This window comes from Peromyscus leucopus, chromosome 10 (assembly GCF_004664715.2).
Source record: "Peromyscus leucopus breed LL Stock chromosome 10, UCI_PerLeu_2.1, whole genome shotgun sequence".
Lineage (NCBI taxonomy): Eukaryota > Metazoa > Chordata > Mammalia > Rodentia > Cricetidae > Peromyscus > Peromyscus leucopus.
The window spans coordinates 68,145,713-68,168,320 of record NC_051071.1 but is presented as its reverse complement, the minus strand read 5'-3'; the positions used below and the strand labels follow the sequence as shown (position 1 = coordinate 68,168,320).

The following is a 22,608-nucleotide window of genomic DNA, read 5'->3' as shown; positions in this document are numbered from 1 at the left end:
CAGAGTTAATATAAAATTTTCATAGAAATGCAATTGTCACCATGATGTAATATCATTTTCAGATAACTGGTATGGTTCTTGGATGGGTAAAAGGCTATTCCAAGAAGCACAATACATCCAGGAATGTAATATGCTATTAACATTGTTGGCAGATTATTACTAGAATCACACATGTCAGACTGTTTTTGTTGAAGAATGGGTTCATTGACCACTTGTACTTAATGACTATTTGTTCCACTAGAAAGAAAACCCACTAAGAGCAAAGATCTTATCCATCTCATTTTCAGCCATCCTGTTGGTTGTGCTAGAGTGAGTATTTACATAGTACCCATATTAATAGCAAAATATTCAATATACACTAAGTAAGCAAAAATTCCATAACTTGAAATTTCATTCTGATGAACAGAATGGATATACTGAAAAATAATTTAAATTCTAAATATGAAGGTAGAATAAATAACATTATTATATTGTAAGTGCCCAAATCAAGTTTTAAAACAACATTTAGAAGGCACTGTATTTTGAAGTCATTATCACTAGCTTTGGCTATGAAGAATTTGGAGAATCATTTACTGTATCCACATGTATATGCATGTTCACTATAATAAGCAACAAACAGCATTTTACACATCATCACAGTCCAGTGATAAAAGGAATGTCATGCACAAGACTAAAAGGTATATTATACATTTCACATCAGAAAACTCTTAGAAATCACTGACTTCCTTGGCAAAGCACTTGGCCTGCCCACCACTTCTGTCACTGGCTTCACAGTGTATCTGTTTCCTATTACTGCAGATGGTCTTTACCAGATTTCATAAGATGCTATTTAATATTAAGCTAAGGAAAGCTGACACTACCATTCTTGTCCTGCCAAATATTGGAAAATTTAATTAAATAGACATTTGACTTCAAGAAGGCAATGTTGAAAACTAAATAAACTTTATCCTTTTAACCTTATTGACTGACCAGAGTAACATGAAAACATCAATACCTCTGTACAATGAGAACTGAAATTGGATGAACTCTGTGTCTGTCAGGGATGTGATCACTAATGGAGGTGGCGGAGCCAGACGGCAAATCAAATTATTCTGATGCAACAGCTTCATCTTAAGACTTCACATAATCTTCATTCTACTACTTTGAAACATCTTGTTTATTTGATAATATTGATTCTAGGGGCTTTAACATTATAATACTCAAGCATGCAGGTTACATTTAAGGCATACTGCACACTGGTTTGCTTATTGTATGCATAAGAAGTAAAATAAAATTAGGGCAATTTTAGAATTAGCATTTTCTCTAATTCTCTAGAAAAGTGAGCATGATAGTTTAAAGGTTAATTAGGATTCTTAAAGCATTTCACATGTATTCTTTACTGAATGGATTCTGTCTGGGAAACAGATTTATGTTTAATTAACATGGTTTAAACAAAAAGCAAATAATAGTCCCTCATGCTAAATTCCTAAAGTTAGTGGATACTTTACCTTATGGGGCAAAAGAAATTTTGCAATGAGGTAAAGTATAGTAATAACTACAAATTAATCCATTATAAGAGAATAGAATAAAGGTTCTGTTTATATTCCAAGTATCATTTTTCATGTAACCAAACTGGAGATCACTAAGCATTAAAAACCTAAGAATGAAACAAATTCTTAAGTTTAAAGACTTTTCATAATAGGCTTCAGATTTTTATTTATTTTTGGTTTAGTCTTAAAAATTCTTTTGAAATTAAAATGATGTAATTACATCATTTTCCCCTTTCCTTATTTTCCCTCTAACCTTTCTATGTGTCTCTTGCTGTTTCTCAAATACATTACCTTTGGCCTCTCTTTCCTTAAACACACACACACACACATACACACACACACACACACACACACACACACACACACACACACACACACACACACTCTGCCCAGTCCATGCAATGTTATTTGTATGTCTTATATGTATATAATCCCAGGAATGACTACTTATCATTGGACAACCAAATGGGGAATGCATATACACTATGGAATATTCTCCAGCTATAAAGAAAAATGAAATCATGTAATTTGTACAAATAACTGGGTCTAGACAACATTATATTAATTATGGTAACCCAGTTACCATAACAACAACAAAAAAAATCAGGAAGACAAATAACATCTCTCTAACTGAACTTTGACATTTTAATCTGAGTTGTAAATTATTTTCACTTATGGGATCATGATAACAAAAGACATTATTCAATTGTTTAGGAGCATGAGGAAATTGTTAAAATGACCTGATCAGAGCACACTAATTCCCAACAAAAGCCACATTTGTCCATGATTAGTTCAGAACACTTCAATGTCATCTGTGATACATTGAAGCATTAAGATCATTGACTCCTGCAAAAAAATGTAGGAAATTCCACAAACTACAGGTTATTGGAAGAGATTGAGTTTAGGAGTAGTTCTTCATCTTTTAAGTAATTACTTATCGTATAAATGAGAAAGCAGGAGGAAGAGAGGGAAAGAAATGAGAAGAAAGATGAGAAAGAAGAAAGGAGGGAGAGGGAAAAAGAAAGAAAGGAAGAGAAACAGAGAGAGATGGAGAGAGGGAGAAAGAGAAGAAGGGGGCTAGGAAGACCACGACCAGTGCTCAGTGAGAAGGAAGACAAATTTGAAATTCATATACTGCTGAGCTCTTTATATAGTTTGAGAAAGTATAGAGAAGACAGTGACAACTGATTGCCTAATATATGTAAAAGATTGTTTCTCCTATAAATCTGAAACTTCGAATGAAGTGTTTAAAAACACTGAGACAAGCAATTAGACATTCGAAAGATACTAGTAGGAAGAACTTCGTAAAGGAGGGGGAAGAGCAGCCACACCGAGTTCTGAAACAGAGTGTAACTTAAAATTGAGGTTTCCAGTGATTTTTTTTAAAGAACATCGTCATTAAATTGATAGAAACATTTCCTGATGGATGAATACTAAGCCTTTAAAGCATATCATTGAATTAATGATCAAATTTCCTACAGCATGGCTGCCACTCCAGACATTAGTTCAGGTGTATGAATCACTCCTTTTCTAAGTAGGACAAAGATACTTTGTATCTCCCATTTAGGCATTTTGGTCGAGTAAGCTCCCTGGCAAGGACAGATGTTGGGAGCTACCCTAAAGTCTGTTCAAAGATGATTCCAAGAGATACCACTACAGAGACAAAGCATACACCTCAAGTGTTACCAAAGGCAACCCCACAGATATGATGGGGTCAGACACTTTCTCAGAGCGTTAACTATCACAGTTTCAATCCCATTTGCTTTTACCATATAGCTTGAGCTGTTCAGTAACAGCCTTTAGCAAATGGGTTACTAGATGCCAAATGGACAAGGGCCTCCTTGCTGTTTAAATAGATGCGTTAATAATATCCACTTTATCACATATGTAGAAACACAAAATTAAATTTCAACATTAGAATTACAGATTCTTTGCACATTAAACTAGGGACGTGACACGTTTAAAAACATTCAAATGTTTCTAGACCAGCTGACACATAGGAAACTACACTAGACAATTATATGAGGGGGGGGGGGGAACAAGATGGATGGATAATCTGGCTACGCATGCATAACAACTACTAATGTTCATGTGTAACTCTCCAGAAGAAATAAATACTGAAAGAACTGTGAAGAATTTAACTGAAATATATAAAAGAATATACAAGTTGTATCATATATTGTTGAGACCAAGATTGGAAAAAGCATAGGGACAAATAACCAAATGAATGGAAACACATGAACTATGAACCAATAGCTGAGGAGCCCCCACTGGATCAGGCCCTCTGAATAAGTGAGACAGTTGATTAGCTTGATCTGTTTGGGAGGCATCCAGGCAGTGGGACGGGGTCCTGTCCTCAGTGCATGAGCTGGCTGTTTGGAACCTGGGGCTAATACAGGGTCACTTGGCTCAGCCTGGGAGGAGGGGACTGGACCTGCCTGGACTTAATCTACCAAGTTGAACTCAATCCTCAGGGGAGTCTTGGCCCTGGAGGAGGTGGGAATGTGGGGTGGGCTGGGGGGAAGGCAGGTGGGGGGACGACAAGGGAATCCATGGCTGATATGTAAAATTAAATTAAATTATGAAATTTAAAAAAAGAAAAAAGATTTATTATATATGAATACAATATAATATATGACATAATATAATATAAAATAGAATAGAAATATGTATTATATTTGAATATGTAAGTGTTAATATTCCTGTAAAGTCATATAGTGTGTAATATACATACAAGTAATGCACAGAAGGGCAGTCATTTTAATGTTAGTGAGATTCATTTCAATGATAGTAACTTCAGGAAAGTTGAATTTCATCTTTTCATGTATTTACAGTATTTTTTTAATTATTTTCCCTTTTTGGACAGAGGGTCTCAGTATGTAGCTCTGACAGGTGGCCTGGGACTTGCTATGTAGACAAGGCTGGCCTGGAACCAACGATCCACCTTTCTCTGCCTTCCATGTGCTGGGACCAAAGATGTGAGCCACCTCACCTGGCTCTGCTTATTTGCTTTTTATGTATGTAACTGGTGATTTTGTAAATTTAATTTATTTTTTAAAATTATGTGTATGTTCATGTAAGTGAAGTTCTCAACTGAAGTTACTGGTGTTGGATACCACTGGAGCTATTCATTGTGAGATGTCCAATGAGGAGACTGAAACTGAACTCACATCTTCCATACAATATGATTTCTGAACCCGAGTCATCTCTCCACCCTCTCTGTAACCAGAATTTTAGATATTTTTCTTCTTTTTTTCTCTGTGCCTCTAAATAGCTTGCACCCCTTTAAAAATCTTAGTTTTCGATTTCTTACTTTCATTACTCTAAACTATTTTAGAGTTCTGTGTTTTAGTAACCATACTACTTGTACTTTTGACACCAGAGCAGCAGGATACTAATATTAACAAACCTTAACAATATTGACATCAACCAAACATCATAAAAAAGATGCAGTCTAAGGCAGGAGTCTGGGTATGCGACAATGACATTACATACACATTTGCACTGTGTTTTCTTTGCAGCGACACTAGATCATAACAATGAACGCATCCCTGCGAACTGATGAAAATCCTTTTGAACTCAAGCTAACTTCAGCATGGGATTTCATTTCTTTTAGGTATCACCTCCTGATGAATAAATGCATTCTGTCAAATCTGGAAAGCTTTAATGGCTCTCTGATTTGAAAATATTCATATTTACTCTATCATAAATAGGAAGAGATCAGCACAAGATTCAGAAGGACTTGTGTCCAAATTCCTATGAGGCAAGCATATTTGAATGAGCTATTTAATTTATATTCTCAGGCTCCTTAATTATAAAATGGAATCCACTAAAGACCAAGTTGCCCTGAAAATACTCCATAAAGTATTTCAGTACAATTCTGGCTTATGCACTTGAACTTTAAACAGCACCTACTATTAGGAAAAGGCTGTTAACTATCCCTGTCAATTTCGTGTTGTCTTTTATGATTCTGACAAATGAAGAAAATCAAGTAGAGGACTCATCAGCTATTTTTATTAGGCATCTCAGAATAGTCTTCCTCGATCAGTTGTTTGCTGAGATGTCAGCTCTGAAGTCACTTCAGCATCCACTCGAATCAGAGAATGAGCTGCTAAATGTTTAATGATTAATTTGCATCAAATAGTTACTTAGCAACCACCACGAATATAAAATTAGATCTGATTTTCTGTGAAGCCTACAGTCTTATTATAAGGTCCAAATACAGAGAAATACTAGTCAATGCCAAAATGTTAACTTGTAAAAAACTCATTCATATAGAAAAATTTTAAGAATTTTCATCAGAAATTACACCACAGTTTTTATAGCATGGTATTGGAAATTTCATGGGTCAGTTTTTAAGTATAAACTGGACAACCATAATGAAAATAATGAAAGAAAACCTTCATTAACACTGTGTTCTGGAAACTTTTAATTCTATTACACAAATAACTCATTTGAACAGTCAATACAACTCTGAGGTAATTGCTTGTATAGAGAAATAACTCACTTTTCTAAGCCATCAGATTAATTGAAATATTTCCTGTAAACAGTGAGATTCTTTGTCTATAATATTCATAAAAGACATGCAGGGAGATCCTGCTTCCTACAAGTTAGATGGAGAAGGAAAGAAGGAAGGAGCAGAAGGGAGTAGTTTCAGAATAAACAGAAAGTGAAATTTTAAGTGACTGACACTTATTAATGCTAAATATACAGCCTGATGATAATGATAAAACACTACAACTTTGGAAAATATCATCTCCAGACTTAAGGAACAGCATCTAACAAAAGTAACATTATGATGAGTAATATTATGAACTCATGAAATGTGTATTAGATTCAGTGCCAGTAAAAAAAAAAAAAAAATGATGGCCAATACTGATCAATGACTAAAGGACTGTCCTAAAGACACAGAATAACAGATTTCTTGTTCTACATTTATTTTTTATCCTTAAAAGAGTACTATAAGACATCTACTGCAGAGCTGTTATTCATAATTGTTGTGTTTCAAGCTTGGCATTTTAATCCATTTAACATAAGTATCAGATAGTACCTGATATAGTAGATTGAGGAATTCTGTGTTTGTTTTGATAATATGGGTAATCTTATTCTTTTTTTAGGCAGCAAACTTTTTCCTGAAGTTAAGTTGCTGAGACTGGGTATACAGCTAATAATGGATCTAGAAAGATCAAGTATTGCCATAACAAAGACGTCTTAGATTTCAATATAATTAGACAGCCATGATTTTATTAGTTTTTTTTTTTTTTTTTACAAGATAGAAGGGGGAAAAGCCTTTTAATCAAAGCAAACATATTTCACATTTCACCTCCAATAACTGTGAATATGATCTCACTTCTGAAAATTTCCTGGTGCCTTGAGTAAACAACAGTAAATTAGCTGTCTAAAAGATAAGAACAACAGGAAAGGAATGGAGTCAAGGAAAACAGTGGAGTTCAGAGTGTAGAGAGAGATGTATTCCTCCCTTTGCTCTATAACTCCATTAGGTTTTTGTTTGCTTTGTTTGAAGACAACTTTTGGCATATCTGAACTCTCTCTGCTAACAGAGCACCGAACTCATTCCAAGCTGATCTAAATACTAAAGCCGAATAAGTTTTCCTACAGGAATTTGGAATCATGTCCTAAGGCTTCTAAGAAGCAAATGGTTAGACTGAAGTGATTTACAATGTTGGGAACATCAAAGAAAACTGAACACCCACCGTCCCTAAAAATGCTCATTTGCTGTCTTTTTTCAGGCAATTTGAACTAAATTTATGGGAAAGGCCATGATGTTCGGGATCCAACCATATGCACAGAAGATTGCACTTTCATAATATTGAGAAAGTTGAATTTTTGATATTGCCATATGTCATCATTAATTGCCTTAATTATAGGCCATACTGAAGGCAAATGAGGACCAAAATATCATGCAGTCACATTAAGACCATTTTGTATTCTGAAACATCTATGAGAGAAACTGAATGAAGTACTGTGTACAATGCCAAATTTCAATTAGAGAGAATATGTTTTCATCTTTTACACTTCTGAAAGTAAGCCTTAATCTCCCTTTCATGTCTACTTACAGAGAGATTATTTTGGAAACTTAAGCACTGTTGCAAGCAAGAAGAGAGACCTCAATTGGCAACAGTCAGCTGGTTCTAAGCAACAGATCAGTATTTCTCTACTTTGTGTCTTAAAACCATGTTCACTCATAAGATAATCATTAAAAGATGGGCTTGCATTGCTCAGTTCTTGCACTCCACTGTTACATAGACTTGCACATAGACTTGATATATAGACATGTTTGAAGAGGTATTCAGTCAGTATTTGTTGAAAGAAATGAATGATGGTGGCACCTGGACTCATCGGAGAACATTGATGATCCTTAAAGAGAAGGGAAATTATTGAACATGGGGGAAATGGGGCTGACAGTAAAGCTAAGTGTACCAAGAGCTAAGCATGGTAGAGGAAGAAGGAAAACAGCATGCAATGCCCAGAGAGGCAACTGAGCTAAGGTTGCTTTCGAGTAACAACCAGTGCCAGCAGCCCAGTCCAGAGGCAACGTGGATGGGACATTCAGGCAATAAAGGAATGCAGAAGCCAAGTGAGCTGATGGTAAATTGGGGAAGTTCGCCTTACTTAGCCATTTCTCTGAGGTTAAAGATAGCCATTCTGTTAAGAAAAGCCTGGTTCAAGAGTGAAATCATGGGGATAATTTGGCACCACTATGGAATTCCAAGCCACAGGATGAGACGGCACTGACTCTCTGAAGACAGTAAAAATAATCTGGCTGCACCAAGCATATTAACCTAACTGGTTGTGATATACTTAAGAGTTTACTGTAGCTAACCCTCACTACAAAACATTTGACACATATTCCATTTGGTTTGATAGACATACTGTGATCATAATCCTTATTTCTTATTGTTAGCCATGGTTCTGACATTTTATAAAGCATCTCTACTTTAGTGGAACTATCATAATTCCCCCCAAAATGAAGTAATTTGGTCTCTAGAACTAAAGCAACTTGATTCTCTTGATTCTCATTTTTTTCAGCCCTATGGAGTCCTAGGAAGGACTGCTGTGAGAACTGTTTAACAATACCCTAGACTCTCTAACTGCCTACTCACTGGTTACCTCTAGCAATGGCCAACTGAGAGTCAGAGGAAACCTATCCATCTCCTCCCTACCACCTCGCTTCCTGCCCAGCCTTTAAGTAGACAAAGGGCTCTGGTTCTGGCACCAGAGACCCCTTTCTGCAGTCCCCTGAAAGCCTAGACTGTCTTTAAGTCACCCACTCCTTATTCTGTTTTGTCCTCTGGTCAACCTCACACCTAGTACTGAAATACCTTCACTAAGACATAGCTGGTATCTACTGAAGCCAGAGTGTAAAATCAACTTCATGTGACTCCACATAACCATTAAGTTATCTCCTTTGATGAATGGGAGAGCCCAGTAAGGCATAATCAGGAAAAATGTGAGAGGATTCTAAAATTATAAATATGCATTTGCCATAGATATTTACTTAAAAGCAGCTTCCATATCACTGGCTGTTTTGCATTACTTTCTGTTCTATCAGAAGTAGCAAAGCAATCAGCTTAGTGAGAAGCAAATACATTTATAATGTGCCCTTACTAAGGACTACATCATATTGAGTTTCCCTCCCAGTGTTTGATTGTAAATTGATATGATTACTTGGAGGACAACAGAATGATGGCTAGATTATAGGTTCTTCTTGAAAGGTAGAAACCAGTCACATTCACATTATTGGCAGTATTTGGACTTTGGACAATGATTCAAAATAACAAAGCCTTAAATATTAAAGCAACTAAATTAAATTAATAAACACACAACAGAATTAGAAGTATTTAATTAAAATAATTTAATAGTTACTAAAGAAAATTTTTGTCTTTTTAAAGATAAAAAAATTTAAATGTAAACTCACTACATTTATTTACTCATTAATACAACTCATACATTAATAGGCAATTTGCTGTCTTGGTGCCATATCCATATGTACAGAAGTTGGTTACACTAAATACTAATTTTACTTGTATCTTTTTTGCTGAGGCTATTATTAATATGGTCTTAAAGATAATGAATTAGAGTGACTTATATATACAAGAACATGTAGAATATTATCCAATCATCACATGGAAGGTAAAGTACAAGGACACAATTACACACACACACACACACACACACACACACACACACACACACACACACACACTCACAGAGTAACCACAGCAAATGTCTATGATTTCCACTTTGTTCATCTCTGGCTTCATCTCTTTTTATTGTTTATGCTGGTCCTATATTTTGTATCTACCATATATAGTCATTCTGTTAGGCTTACTTCTTAGGGTCTTCTCTAGAAAAGCTTGCTGGAAGACACCTATGCTGGATCAGTAAAGCATTAGCCCCTTCACAGCAGAATATTAAATACTTAATCTGGCGTCTGTCAAGATAGCTCAGCATGTAAAGGTGTCTACTACAAAGTCTAATGACATAAGTTGATCCTTGGGGTTCATAAAGTATAAAGAAAAAAACTTTTTAAAAGATGACCTCCACGTGTGGGCAACAGCATGCACTAAGACACACACATATGCACAATAATTATGGGAATAATTTAATAATGCTTTTAGTGCTCAATTTTCTTTGCTAAACTAACCACTTTGTTAGGGAATCTTGGCATCATTATTTGACTAAACTCAGGGACAAAATCTTTCTTTCTTTTTCTTCTTGGTACTGAGGATAGAACCCAGGATCTTCACTTACGTGAGCCCTTTGTGAAACAAACATTTTCTTTTGTTTTCTAAGTTAAGCAGTCCCAGTGTTTATCTAATTATCTGCTATGTAGTGAGTTTTCAAGAAAGGAAAGATGGTAAAAATGGGACATCTCCCAAACAAATAATAGAATATATTTTGGGAGAACTTCCATGCACATAAGAAGCAACCAGACAAAAGTAGGAGAGGCAGTTTAGGAGGACACAGAAGAGAGTATTATCCACAGGCAGCTCTTCTTTTAAACAGAATGCCAGGATTCCCATTGATGATTTATAATTTTGACATATAAACTTTAGTTATAATCATTGATTTGTCTTCAAAATCTTTATAGATTATTGTTAGATCTAAGACACTGATAAAAAATTCTTTGTGCTAGAAAAAAGCTACAGCTAGTAAGAAAAAATTGGGAAAAAATGGGCAATTTGTCAGTCACCAATCTATTTTGGGAAACTAATATTTACATGTTCCTTGCTTTTATTAAAAATCTTTCACTTAAATTAATAAGGTCGTTGGCCGGGCGGTGGTGGTGCACGCCTTTAATCCCAGCACTCGGGAGGCAGAGCCAGGTGGATCTCTGTGAGTTCGAGACCATCCTGGACTACCAAGTGAGTCCCAGGAAAGGCGCAAAGCTACATAGAGAAACCCTGTCTCCAAAAAAAAAAAACAAAAACAAAAAAATTAATAAGGTCATATTGATAGACAAGGGTTTCTTGTATTTATTCTTCTAGTGATGAACAATAATGCTTTTTGAGGAGCCATTTGACCTAATTTGCTTTTCAATTATTTTAGTGCATGTTTATTGAATGTCTACTGTATGTGTGAAAGAAACTGAGGTACTGGAGACTAGAATAGGTTTCAATATTTTTTAATCTTTCAGAAATTAAAAACACTGGCTAATATCAGTACAGAAAGTTAATATGAAATCACTCAATAATAAAGTAAAAACAATGTATGTATATATTAAAACATGTGTGAATGTGAATATTACTGGCAAAGAATATTTAATTACATAAATGTATTCAGTTATTTGAATATAAAAAGCTAGAACTTTAATGCCAAAAGTATAATGCACTTTTCTTACTGTTAAAGAGACAAAACTAAAAATTATGTAATAAATTATAAAATAATAATTTTCCAATAATAATCATTATTCCTGTCTCTTCATAAGAATGTTACCTACATCCATATTAGGATAGCTAATGTGAACAGTGGGAAAGTCTTAAGATCTATAGATTGCTTTAATCAAATACTCTTATGTAAGAGTTCTCCAAATTATATACTTCCTCCTTTAATTTCTTAAAAAAAATAAAAACACTGCAAGAGACTACAAGAATATGTAATATATACTTTATATTTCTTAAAGGAAGAAACAAAGAGCTGAGGAGAAAAACAAGATCGTGAAGGGAGACAAACACCTCTGATGGGTAATGTACATGAAATTGTATGCTTGGAAGAAACTCCATTTGTCAGGAGGATACAAAGGAAAGATTCTCTCCTCAGAACACTCCGAATAGGAGGTTCATTGTTTTATTGTTTTCTCCCTTACATGAGTGGTCCCTGTGACTTGGCTAAATGAAGGCAGCTCCACTTGAAGATGCCACAATTACATCTTCAATTCAGGTCAGAAGGGGTGGGAGCTGGAGAGGAAGGGACACAGGAGATCAAAAATGAAGTGTTGGTAAATGGCGAGGTTTAACCCTCTGAGTAATTGGGTCATTTCGCGGGAAGAAAATACCTGCTAAGGAGGAAAATCAGACCTTAAAAGAAAACGTACAGTATAAAAGCCACAATGGAACTAAGGTGTCACAAGAACAGAGAAAGGTATTGATTCACCTGCCCCAAATTTCATTAGAAACAGGGTACCTGTGAACATAGACAAGAAAAGACAGAATGAGTTAAGAGGATTTAGTAAAAGTTAAATATAACTTTAGTGAATGGGGGGGGGGGATGAGTACAAAGCACCTGAAGAAGCAATCTCAGTAGGTCACTGCGGTTACTAAATTTTCTCTCCCCACCCACCATGGCATCTTCAAAAGCAAGTGACATTCAAAACTTAGTTTATATAAGATTATTGTATCTATTCATTGACTCCTTGAATTCTGTTAAAAAATATTCTATGTTGTTCTGTGAACAGATTTCTGTAGCAGAGCACTGATTATGGTCAGGGAACTGGGGTGGTCATCAATTTTGTAAACGTTGCTTGGTTAGTTCATTTCCCTTAAGTAATATGATAGACAAAGCTGAATTTTAATCCACATTACCTCTAATATGCTTTATTCTTATTAATAAACTTTCCTGTATATTTCTGCCAACCATGGAAATTGCCTTACTATAAAAATAAACATTGTGTACTATAAAGAGTTGATTCAACTGTTGCACTTTCAGAAGATCTGATGTCAGTTCCCATATCATTTGTTTCACACAGGCCTGTCATGTCAGCCTCGAAGAATCTGACATCTTCTTATAACCTCGACAAGCACACCCACACATGTGACATACACACATGTAGAGACATGAAATAAAATAAATCTTTTGAAAACAAATCAATATGGCAGGACCAGCGAGAGGGCTGAGTGAGTCTGGCTGCCTGCTGCCATGCCTGATGACCTGAGTTTAATCCTGGGAAACACACGGTGAATGACAAAAATAGACTCCCACAAATATTCCTTTGATCTCCACACATACACTATCGTGTGCGTGTGGGTACACACACACACACACACACACACACACACACACACACACAAATAAATGAATAAATGTTAAAAAAAATCAATAATTGCTTGCTTGTGAATTGCAATAGAGTTTCCTGGTTAGTTTCTGTCAATTTGGCACAAGATAGAGGAACCTCATTTGACCAAATGCTTCTGTCAGATTTTGTGTAGGCAAGTTTGTAGGACACTTTCTTGATTAATGATTGATGTGGGAGGGTCCAGGACTACTATGGACATGCAGCTCCTGGGCAGTTGGTCCTGGATAAGGACCAACTCTTCTCTATGGCTTAGCTAGAAACAGAGAATAACCCAGTTAGCGGTGTTCCTTCATGACTTCTTTAGTTCCTACCTCCAGGTTCCTGCCTTGAATTCCTGCCCTGACTTCCCTTCATTATGGACTGTAAGCTGCAAAATGATATAAATCCTGTCATCTGTAAGTTGCTATTAGTCATGGTGTTCATCACAGCATTTGAAAAATTAACACACCATTAATGTGTCCAATTTATAAGAAGCAAATTTTTGTAGCTACAAAGTTTACCATGTTTATCACTTAATGATGATACATCCTGACAAATTCATCATTAGGTGATCTGCAATTATGTAAATGTCACTGAGTAAACTTGCAGAAACCTTGATAGTAGAACCTATGATGCCCCTATATTCTCTCGACTATCTTAGACTACACACGTGTAACATGTACTAAGTAACGTTTGCAGTTGTAGTAAAAGGGTATTTGTGTATCTCAATACATATAACCACAGCAAAGGTACAGAAAATGTACTGGGCAAGTGGGACTGACTATGCAGCTCCATTGTGGCATTATGGGACCAAAGTCATATCTGTAACTTTATCATTCATAGAGTTTCATGAAGCAGCACAGATGTAGATTCCACATTATATAGCTTGTGGTCTTTGTGTGTGTGTGTGTGTGTGTGTGTGTGTGTGTGTGTGTGTGTGTGTGTGTGTGTGTGTGTGTGTTGCAATGGCACTCATGGACATGAGTGTACGTGTATATGAGGTATATGTAAACATGTGTATAAATGTATGTGTGTATATCAGAGAATAACCCTGATTCTTGTTTCTCAGGTGCCATCTTTTTTGACAGGTTGCTTCCTTAGCCCAGAACTTGCTTCAAAGTCTAGGATCCCAGGATCTGCCTATCTCTATCTGCCTGACCAGCACTGGGTTGCAAGCACAAGCAGATTGAACTCAGGTCCTCAGGTTTAGAAATAAAGAATTCTACAGACTGGGCTATCCTCACAGCCTCTATCTTATGGGCTTCAACTTAGAATGGAACTGGAAATATCCATTTATTTAACCAACAGGCTATGGCATTACATGAATTGTTTGTTTAACTGTTAAATGAAAATTTTCAACAAAGTTTGAACCATAAATCTCAAGTATCCCTAATGCAAAACTTCAGCAAATTTCCAAGTTTTCTCTAATGCAAACAACTAAAAAACAGCTTCCTAATTCACTATAGATCAGAAGCTCATTAAAAGTTACAGGTAGCATTTTTAATGACACAGACTATTTATACCTTACAGTTTTATGAAGTGTTTGGAAAAACGAGCTTGCAGTAGTTTCATGGCTCTAAGGAATGCAAAATTTTTAATACAAAGCTAAGAGTTTGAGAAGACAGTATTGGATCTGGAAAACACCTGGTTGTACTACCTGGCATTATCAAGTAGGAAGGAATGAAAATCAAATAACTTATGAAAAAATCAACAAAAAAATCTATGGGGCTAAATATCACAGCTCCCTGAGAGTGGGTACTGGAGGCAGATCATGCCTTAGCTCTGAATTTCTCTAGTTTCATTACACACAGGGCATGTATCTAACATGCTGAGCGTAAGGTTCCTTTGCAGTAAAATGGTGATGTTCATAATTCCTAGGGAAGTTCTTGTGAGAGTCAGTATGCTAATGTATGTAAACCTTTAACCTATGGAAATAATAGCATGTGATGGCATCAATAAATCTTACTAAGTGACTCTTTCCAGCACTGGGACAAACATGTATCTCATGCTTAAGGAAAAGATTTGGGAGTTGATTTAGAATAGGACTTATTAATATATCACGGGAGCTCTTTGGGGGAAATCTAGAACATGTTAATGCTTATATGGACTGAGAAATTAGCTACTTTAAAAGTAATCAGGTTGTGTTATAAATCTATGATGCCTTATCTCACTGTCTTGTTAAAGAAATGCAACTGGCCCACAAGCCTTGATACATGGGCTGGTTCATGGTTTAGAACTCTTTTCTTGAGAAAGGGTTTTGCTGTGGATATTGTTCTGTATAAATAAAACACTGATTGGCTAGTGGCCAGGCAGGAAGTATAAGCGGGACAAGGAGAGAGGAGAATTCTGGGAAGTGGAAGGTGGAGGAAGGAGACACTGCCAGCTGCCGCCATGACAAGCAGCATGTGAAGATGCTGGTAAGCCACGAGCCATGTGGAAAGGCATAGATTTATAAAAATGGATTAATTTAAGATATAAGAACAGTTAGCAAGAAGCCTGCCATGGCCATACAGTTTGTAAGCAATATAAGTCTCTGTGTTTACTTGGTTGGATCTGAGCAGCTGTGGGACTGGCGGGTGACAGATTTGTCCTGACTGTGGGCCAGGCAGGAAAACTCTAGCTATAGGGTTTCATGTATCTTAGGCTGGCCCTCAACTTGCTATAGACTAAAAGGTCCCCTTGAATTTCAGATTTCCCTGTTTCCATCTTTAGTGTTTGTATTATATATATGGACCACAGTGCATATTTTATGATGTTCTAGGGAATGAACTCATGGCTTTGTGCATTCCCAGCAAGCACTCTATCAGATGAGCAGTAACCCAGATCCAGTTTCTGCCTTGAGTGATTTTCCTTCTAAAATTATATTAAGTGTATTAAATGCATTTCAAATCTGCATAACTCTTTAAAACAAATATACTGAAGATAATTTAAACACGATTCAGATATACACAACAAATTTATTTAGTATAAAGTAACTAGTAGGTATGCCTAATTTTCTAATTCTTCATTAGGAAAACAACCAGATGAATAACATACTAAAATATTTTTATGACAGAGAGAAAATTTTATAATTATTAGACTCCAAATATAGCTATTAAAAATCATGTTTTCCATTGTTGAAAATTTATAAGAGAAAAGACATGTGTGGTAAAGCACATCCTTTTATGCAAAAGAGTGTGAGCAACTTCTTATTTATGTTGAAGTGATGTCTGGAAAGAACATTTCAGAATGAATCTGGCAAAGAGTCTGTTAGAGTTGTGATCCTCATAGAAAGCTGATGAAATACAGGAGATTAAAGAGATAACTGTGAACTGTTTCATTTTTTTAATTATGAAAAAAAAACAATCTGACAATTTATCTCTGCTTTCATGCTTCAAATTATGAAAATCAGAATATTAATATAGGTATTCTACAGCTATTTTAGAAATAAAATCTTGCCTATTGTATATTTTTTCATAAAATGCCTTTCTAGAAATGCATTCTCCACACTTCACAAAGACATCATTATGCAAACAATGTAGAACTGTCTCAGTTCAAAGATGGTTTATGCCTTTCATTTCCTAAAATATCACTGGTCAACAAAAAATGGTCAGTGGGAGCTTTATACTTTTCACAGAGGCTCCTGTAGAGATAATAATGTATGAAACACACTTGAGAGTTCAATTAAATCTATACACTTAAATGCATTTTTCAGAACAAAGAATGTAAGTACATGAAATTTCTTGAATTCTCACTACTCAGTCATGCTATAATGACTCAAAATGAAATTTTATCTTGCTTCATTATTATTTTTAAATTATAATTCATTTCTTGTTGGCCAAAATTTTCTCTATTTTTGAAGCGTGCGCACTTCCAGCTCATGAGTCATGTGCTGTTTCTTGAAATAAGCATGGATGAGCAAGCTCAGAGCTGTCTCTTGGCACGGGAAGCCTGCTGATCCCCAGATATTTTTCTCCTTCTGAGACATCAAAGGAAGTTGGAACCCGGGATTTGTTTATGATCCCAGGTGTTCTCTGTCTCTGGGATGAACTGAATATCTAATATGAGACTACAGGATTTCCTGTGTGATTTTTCACTACGAAATCCCATGAATAATTAACCAGTAAGGGGAAAAAAATTCTTTTTTGTTGGTGAATCTTCCTTTGGGATAAGAAGTCAGAAAATGCTCCATTTTAGATTATTTCATTCTTCATTAATCCTGAAGAAAGAAAAACACACATTGCTGCTCTATATCATGGCTGATCTAAAGGCTTCTCGGGAGTGTATAAAAATACTCTGATGTGTTCCTTAATCCATGGCCTCCTGTTACTCTCCAGTCTGAACCTCATGAATGGATATGCATCTGATTTTCAAAAGGTTGGAAGTACATAAAACGTAGATATAATTTAATCACACTGAAAAAAAAGTTTTGATACTATTATGCACATAAGTGTATAAAATTTAATATCAATTTCTACTTGCTCAATTTTGGAGAGACTCAGAGGGGATATACATCCCCCTCTTTGCTTTTCTATGCATTGCATGGTCTTGCATTAAAAACATTGTTAATACAGGCATTCATGTACACAAATACATCATCTCAAAATTGGATACTGTAGGCACATGTGATGTGGGAGCGGTCTAAGACCTGGAAATCTCAAATCTGTTGCCTTCTTTATATTTATGCAGATATTTTATGCCCTCCCAGAGAATTTGTCAGTACATGTAAATCAAAGAGTAATATCATTTTTAAAAAAGTATAGGAATATACATACTATAAGGGACACATTCATACTGCACTTCAAGGTATTTATAAGTTCCTGGACATGGATCTGGAAAAACATCAGGACCTGCCACCACAGCACACTGGGTTCTGTTATTGCATCTGAAATCAAAAGAAATAAAGAAATAGTAAATTTATGCAAGCTTAAATCATCATGAACACCAACACTGACATTATTTTACTTCCAGTTATGTATAATTATAGAAGATTTTGCTGACTTGGGACTTTAGATTTATTAAAGGAGCATGTTCAGTGTTCTTTAAAAATTAAAACACAAACATCTATTTGTGTATTTTGCACATAGTCATTTATATTTGCTTGAATAGGGCATAAGTTTTAGGTAGCAGTTAAATATTGCTGGCAATGTCATCCATAGGACAATGGAAATGTGCATAGTTAGTAGGATTAATTAAGAGGAAAGACCAACTATCATTTCTAAAACTATATTTAACAGAATATAACAAAATATTTCTCTTAGACAGTTGTAGGATAAAGTCAATGGATAGGATAAAATTCATTTTAAATGAGTTAAAAGTTATACTTAAAACCCTTTTCAATCCTTAAGAATTCAGAAAAAAAAAAACTTAGTATTTAAGCATCAAGGAGATTGTTTAGCTGGTTATAGAATTGATTTTGATCTTTAACATTCATCAGGTAGAGGGAGAAAACCCATTCCTGCAAGACCTTAGCATGTGCAGCCAGACACCTGTAAGCGCACGCACACAAATAAATGTAAAATGTCTTAAATTGATCATTGAAATATAGAAATACATTTATTTTACATATTTGATATTAACCACATAAGTAACACCATTTTAAAGGACAGATTCTCCATGTTTCTCTTATTCCATCTAATAATGACACCAACCTTATAGATTACATGTCATTTAAGTCAGTATTATGTAATTCAAAAGAGTAGCTTTACATTTCTGAACGGAATGAAAGCATACTACTATTATAACAGAAATACAAACTTGGGTGCTTTCACAGTAAATGGATTAAACCGATTTGGGATGATTTATCCTTTAGGGAAAAAAATACATATAATTAGATTCAATCGCCTCTGAAAAAGAATCTAGCTGACAGTAGCCTCATTACTGTACATTTTACTCAGAAACAACTTCCTAGGTTCGGTAATTTATCCATTAGTAAACTATGGTTAATGGGTTCACAGACCCATAATATGGACATGTATGGGATGGCGACACCAACTCTTCTGTTTTGTTCTGCTTACTGATTTCAGATATGGAAGACAACATTAGCCCCACTTCAGGACAGCTTTTCCTATCACGTTCTTAAAGTTTTTCCTCCTGATGCAATCCATGCCTCAGAAGACTTCTGGGACCTTGACACTTATATGAAAATCCAAGTGCAGGATTCAGTTTGATTGAGAGAAAAACATGTATCTACTTGAAGCTAACATTTCTCAGATTTAATGAGGGTTTTATTTAGTTCCAAATTAAGATGGAGTTATTATTGAATGGCTAAAGCTGAAATTGTATTTTATGTTATAAATGAAAGATTAATATAACTGAAAAAGACCATACTAATCCTAGCACTTAACCCAAAAGGTTTATAGAAACTAATGGTCTTCCCTGGATGTCTGACATTTGCTCTCTTGACCAGGCTACCCTATTTTAATATTAAGGGAAATGTGATGGTTCTTGAAAACACGGGACAAGTGCACAGTGTGCTGTAGGATCCTCATGGAAAACAACACTGCTACCCTGTCACAATGAAAATCCAATCACAGAATATAGCACGTTAAATTACATGATGATTGTAGCTAAAACAACACCATGTTCACATAGCACACAAATTACACGCGGCTTGTGCATCCATACCGAAGGACATTTAAACAGCCTTCATTTGTAATTTTAATTCCCCTTGTATTTTACTTCGTAAGCCTCTAAGATGGGCTTGCAGCTAATGAAACAGTACATATGACGGAGCTCAAAATCCAAAAATGTCCTATGATGATATATGCACCGTGTCTTGTGCAAAACAGCATTACCTTATAATATCTACTCTTAGAATTATTTACTATTTCAGGACAAAGTACTCAAAACAGCAAAGGAAGAAAAGCATGTCCAGTTCTGTAGAATGTTCTCCTTATCTAAGATACATTATCATTTTTGTATAAGATACACCATAATCATAGTACTGAGTGTTTAAAGGTTTAGAAGACATGCTAGATTTGGAAAACAAAATTTAAGGGAATCTTTACTCTTAGTTTTCTCATAGTGCTTCAGTTACTGCGAATCAAAGGGAAAATAATTTCAACATTAACTCAAAAGTTTTTGAACAATTCATATGTTTACAGTAATTTAAAATCATAAGTGCAATCATTTAATATACTATATACAAAGTGGGAAATAAAATAATACAGTGTTCTTATGTGCCAAACTTGGATGTTTCATTGTTTATTTTAATATAAAAACTTAGATGTTTCATTTGTTTTTAATATAAAATTAAAAATTATTTCCAGTATCCTTTAAAGCTTATACTACAGATATTTTAAAATTCACAATAAAGAACAAAAATGATTGAAATAATATGTTCAAATACACTTAACCCACAAATAAAAACAAAACACTATAATCTTGAAATATCTGAAGAATTATTTACATCGATATTATTTGCAGTATTGTTTTCATTAGATATTTTATGTGAAAACCACCTCTACTCTAACATGATTGTCATCAAAAGCTGACCGATAAATGTCAGGGAGAATTCTGAAAGATAAAAAGAAATTAAAAATCCACCAAAACAAAACCAACCAACTAAACAAACAACAAACCAAATACAACCCCAAACTCCTGAGATTGGAGTTTCAGCAAACTATAATGGGGTTGTTATTTTATTATATCACAGGGTTGGTGAGCCTATTACAACAACCGTATTAGGTATAGTTTGGGTTGTTGTTTTTGCTGGTATATTATCATTTACCCTGAGTCAGTAGTTCCTAGAGAGGATTCTCCTCAGGTAAATGGGCACATTTGACATAAACAAATAATGCAAGCAGTGTGACACAAAGCATCATATGAGCTCTCTGGCTTGAGGCTAGAAACAACAGAAGAAAACACTGCCACAAAAAGGCATGGAGTTTCAACCATAGAACCTCAATAACATGGCTTTCTAAACGACCAGAACAAGGACTATAAGAAACACTAACGTGAATGAGCAAAACCACAGGGGTCTCACTTCTTGACAGAGAACACCAGACAACTCAGAAAAGCACGAGTTCTGGAGAAATATTCTTCCTGAAGGTTGAGCAAACTAGCTGGATATCCAATACCAAGAGGTCAGCCTTGAATTCATACACATCCAAGCTGAGGGAGACCTGCCCCCATCCCCCCCCCCCGGGGTACTGTCGAGCAGGGAGAAGTGAGAAATAGTTAGACAGAAATACAGAGGGGGAGAGACAGATAGGAACACAGGATAGCCTCGGGAAGGCCTGGGTGAAAACCCACCAGCCCCTTCTGTCTCTTCTAAAGGGATATTTATAAAAATAACAAGGGTGGAGCAAAAGGCCTCCACCTCACACAGCCAAGTGCAGACCCTTCCAAACACCTGGTAATCACACACATGGTCAATCCATCCCCTTATGCAGCCCTGCTATGTAAAGCAAGCTCAGATCTCACTAGGAAACCTCTATGGACTCCCACCCCAAGCAAAACTAAACAGACTCAGCAGGTATCATTTATATACATATTGCTGTGTGTATGTATTGACAATAACAATTACATTTAAAAAAAAGGTCATGAATTTGAGAGGGAACAGATGAGTTACATGGGAGACTCTGGATGGAAGAAAGAGATGGGGGAATGATATCACTACATATTAATTAAAATAATCAAGAACAACTCTAAATGTAGATGTACACATATAAAAGTAAAGCCATGTAAAGATGAACACCAAAAAGCAAACAAAAAGCCAAAGAAAACGTCCAACTACACAAGGCCTTGCTCACATGCAAACTACTTTCCTTTACATATTCTAGGATAAATCCAAGATTTTTAATAAAGATATCGTGAATTGCATTGCTTTTAATTGATCTAATTTTACAGGTTTATCAACGAATGAAGCTATATACATTTAGCATATACACTGTTAGGTTTTAATGTATGTACAAGTCACAAACTAAGCTTATTAATGTATGACCATGTAACAGAGTTACATATTTCTTTGTTTGAAGAAACAGTGGTCTACTCTCATTACAAACTGCACAACAGGCTACCCAAGGCAGCCATTCTGCAACTGGATCTCCAGCATGCCTGCACCCTGTACTTCTCAAACTTCACACCCTTGAACAGGATCTGTCACTTTCCACCACATCTTGGACATAGGCAACCTTCATTCTAAGCCTATGTTTCTTTAAAACTCACAGGCTTATAGCCCTTGAATTGGGCTTTAAAATGAACGAATTTACACACATAGCTTAGAAAAGAATTTTAGTCCTGTAACAGTGTAATATTGTAACAGTGACTTCTAAGTTATAATCTTTCCATCGCTGAAATCTATAACAGTGGCTGGCTAGAATTATGAATGTTTTCAACTGAAAATAAATGTAGTTGAATTTGCAGTACTTTATTACCATCTACATATGGCCTCATTTGGAAGCTGAACCTCCCTCACTTGTATGTAGAATGAGCCAAACAAATTGAAGTGTCTGCTTGAATTCATTATCTCCAAGTGTGAAAATAGTGAGATCACTATTCTCTAAATGTGAAGGGACAATCATTCACAGAAGCACCTTTATTATACAGAATGCTAATATATAATCTCTATTATCCTCCCGT

General features: G+C 35.4%; 1 protein-coding gene across 30 annotated transcripts in view; it reads right to left on the bottom strand.

The window, feature by feature from the left end:
• The window catches only part of Adgrl3 (adhesion G protein-coupled receptor L3), a 744,444-nt gene that overhangs the window by 321,149 nt on the left and 400,687 nt on the right, over positions 1 to 22,608 (bottom strand). For all 30 annotated transcript variants that reach the window (XM_028854109.2, XM_028894208.2, XM_028894402.2 and 27 more), the window contains one exon: positions 17,799 to 17,908. In XM_028854109.2, coding sequence (XP_028709942.1) covers positions 17,799 to 17,908 — 110 coding nt within the window. The remainder of the gene's footprint in view (positions 1 to 17,798; positions 17,909 to 22,608) is intronic.